The sequence below is a fragment of the Dendrobium catenatum genome, unplaced genomic scaffold (genome assembly GCF_001605985.2).
Source record: "Dendrobium catenatum unplaced genomic scaffold, ASM160598v2 fragScaff_scaffold_71, whole genome shotgun sequence".
NCBI lineage: Eukaryota > Viridiplantae > Streptophyta > Magnoliopsida > Asparagales > Orchidaceae > Dendrobium > Dendrobium catenatum.
The window spans coordinates 1,556,807-1,558,782 of record NW_021318533.1 but is presented as its reverse complement, the minus strand read 5'-3'; the positions used below and the strand labels follow the sequence as shown (position 1 = coordinate 1,558,782).

The following is a 1,976-nucleotide window of genomic DNA, read 5'->3' as shown; positions in this document are numbered from 1 at the left end:
GACATTTAGGTCATTTAAGGCAAACTCACACACACAACTCATACTCAAAGACTTGAACTCAAGACCTCTTAGTTTGAAGCATAATCTCTCAACCAATAGACCAAGATCAGCTATGTAAATTAATCTCGAAATCATTTTCCTTGCGCAGCTTTGTCGTCTTCCCACTTGATAAGCCTATAAAATAAGCAAATCTTCACAGCGCAGCTTATTCGTCCAGTCGTCAGTCGTCACCACTCAAAATACGTTTCTCTGAATCCCAAAAATTGATGGAGTCAGCCAAAGAAAAGCTGAAGCAAGAAGCTCACCTTCTTATCTTTCCCTTCCCCTTGCAAGGCCACATAAACACCATGCTCCGCTTAGCCGATGCTCTCTCGTTTGCCGGCGGCCTCCGCATCAGCTTCCTTAACACCGACCACAACCATCGCCTCCTCAGCTTCTTCTCACCTTCCCAATACTCCCGCTTCTCTCTCCGCTCCAAATTCCGCTTCCTCTCCATCCCCGACGGCCTCCCTGACGACAAGCCTCGCTCCGTAAACCAGGTGATTGAGCTCGTGATTTCGCTCAGAACCCGCTCCATGGATTCCTTCCGCGAACTTCTGCTCGCCAGCGGTGAACGAGACCCGGACGGTTGGCCGCCGGTGACGTGCTTTATCGTGGACGGAGCAATGCCCTTTTTCATGGACACGGCCCAGGCCTTGGGGATCCCTGCTATTGTATTCCGAACTATTAGTGCTTCTTCCCTTTGGGTTTATCTTCATATCCCTCACATGATAGAGGCCGGCGAGCTCCCTTTTTCAGGTAGCAGCAAATAATTAACAGTCTCCAAGTTCTTTATTTCTTCTATTTTCTTAATTAGATTTGAAGATTCTGAAATTCATAAAAATAATTACGCACACTTTTTGGTGTTGTTTGAAACATTAAGCTCATCTCGATCATCCTGCGCTTTTCAGTATGATAAGATAACAATTGGAAAAAAAAATGCAGGCGATGCAGACCTTGATGAACCCATAAAGAGCGTGCCAGCCATGGAAAGCTTTCTCCGGCGGCGAGACCTCCCAAGCATCTGTCGACAAGCAACAAAAGCCGAAGACGAAGTGCTTCAGTTATTCGCAAACATCTCTGCCAGCGCTACGCGGTCAAAAGGACTAATTCTCAACACGTCAAACTGCCTGGAAGCTCCCATCCTCTCTCAAACCCACTCCCTTTTCCCCATCACTTACGCCGTCGGTCCCCTCCACTCCCTCGTCGAATCCATCACTTCATCCTCTGTCTCTGCCAGTCTCTTGGCCGAAGACCGCTCTGTTCTCATTTGGTTGGATGCGCAGCCCGACCGGTCGGTCGCCTATGTCAGCTTCGGCAGCCTCGCGCAGCTGACGGGAGAAGAGTTTCTGGAGTTCCGGCACGGGTTCGTCAACAGCGGCCACCGCTTCTTGTGGGTCGTGAGGCCTGACTTGGTAGCCGGTGGAACGGCGGCTGTCGAGATGGTGGAGTCGGAGGAGAGAGTGAGATTGGTGGCGTGGGCGCCACAGGAGGAGGTGCTGCGGCACCGTGCGGTGGGGTGCTTCATTACGCACAGCGGGTGGAATTCGACGGTGGAGAGTGCGGCCACAGGGGTGCCTATGGTGTGTTGGCCGCGGGCGTGGGATCAGTTGGTTAATAGTAGGTTAGTCGGGGAGGTTTGGAAGGTGGGTTTGGATATGAAGGATGTGTGTAGGAGGGAGTTGGTGGAGCGGATGGTGAGGGCGGCGATGGAGGGGGAGAAGGCGGTGGAGCTCCGGCATGTGGCGGCCGAAATGGCGGTAGAGATCGGGAGGAGCGTGGGGGAAGGTGGAGATTCCAGGTTGGACTTTGAGAGATTGGTAAGGGACATTTTGTCATTAAGCTTGTGCGCATCTACAGCATAGAAGTATTTTACGTTCCGCTTGTAATGTATTCCTAAATAAAATAAGGGTGAAAAGCCCACCCATCCTGAGCTA

At 51.4% G+C, this 1,976-nt stretch overlaps 1 protein-coding gene across 1 annotated transcript; it reads left to right on the top strand.

The window, feature by feature from the left end:
• The first annotated feature begins 201 nt into the window (after positions 1-201).
• LOC110099249 (7-deoxyloganetic acid glucosyltransferase-like) lies at positions 202-1,976 on the top strand. Its single transcript, XM_020826334.2, has 2 exons — positions 202-798; positions 985-1,976. Exons 1-2 carry the CDS (start codon positions 267-269, stop codon positions 1,902-1,904), a joined length of 1,452 nt encoding a protein of 483 aa, XP_020681993.1. The 5' UTR covers positions 202-266; the 3' UTR covers positions 1,905-1,976.

Coding starts and splice junctions, on each gene's coding strand:
- LOC110099249 (XM_020826334.2), top strand. CDS start 267: ATGGAGTCAGCCAAAGAAAAGCTGAAGCAAGAAGCTCACCTTCTTATC. Junction 799..984: donor CGGCGAGCTCCCTTTTTCAG/GTAGCAGCAAAT, acceptor AAAAAAATGCAG/GCGATGCAGACCTTGATGAA.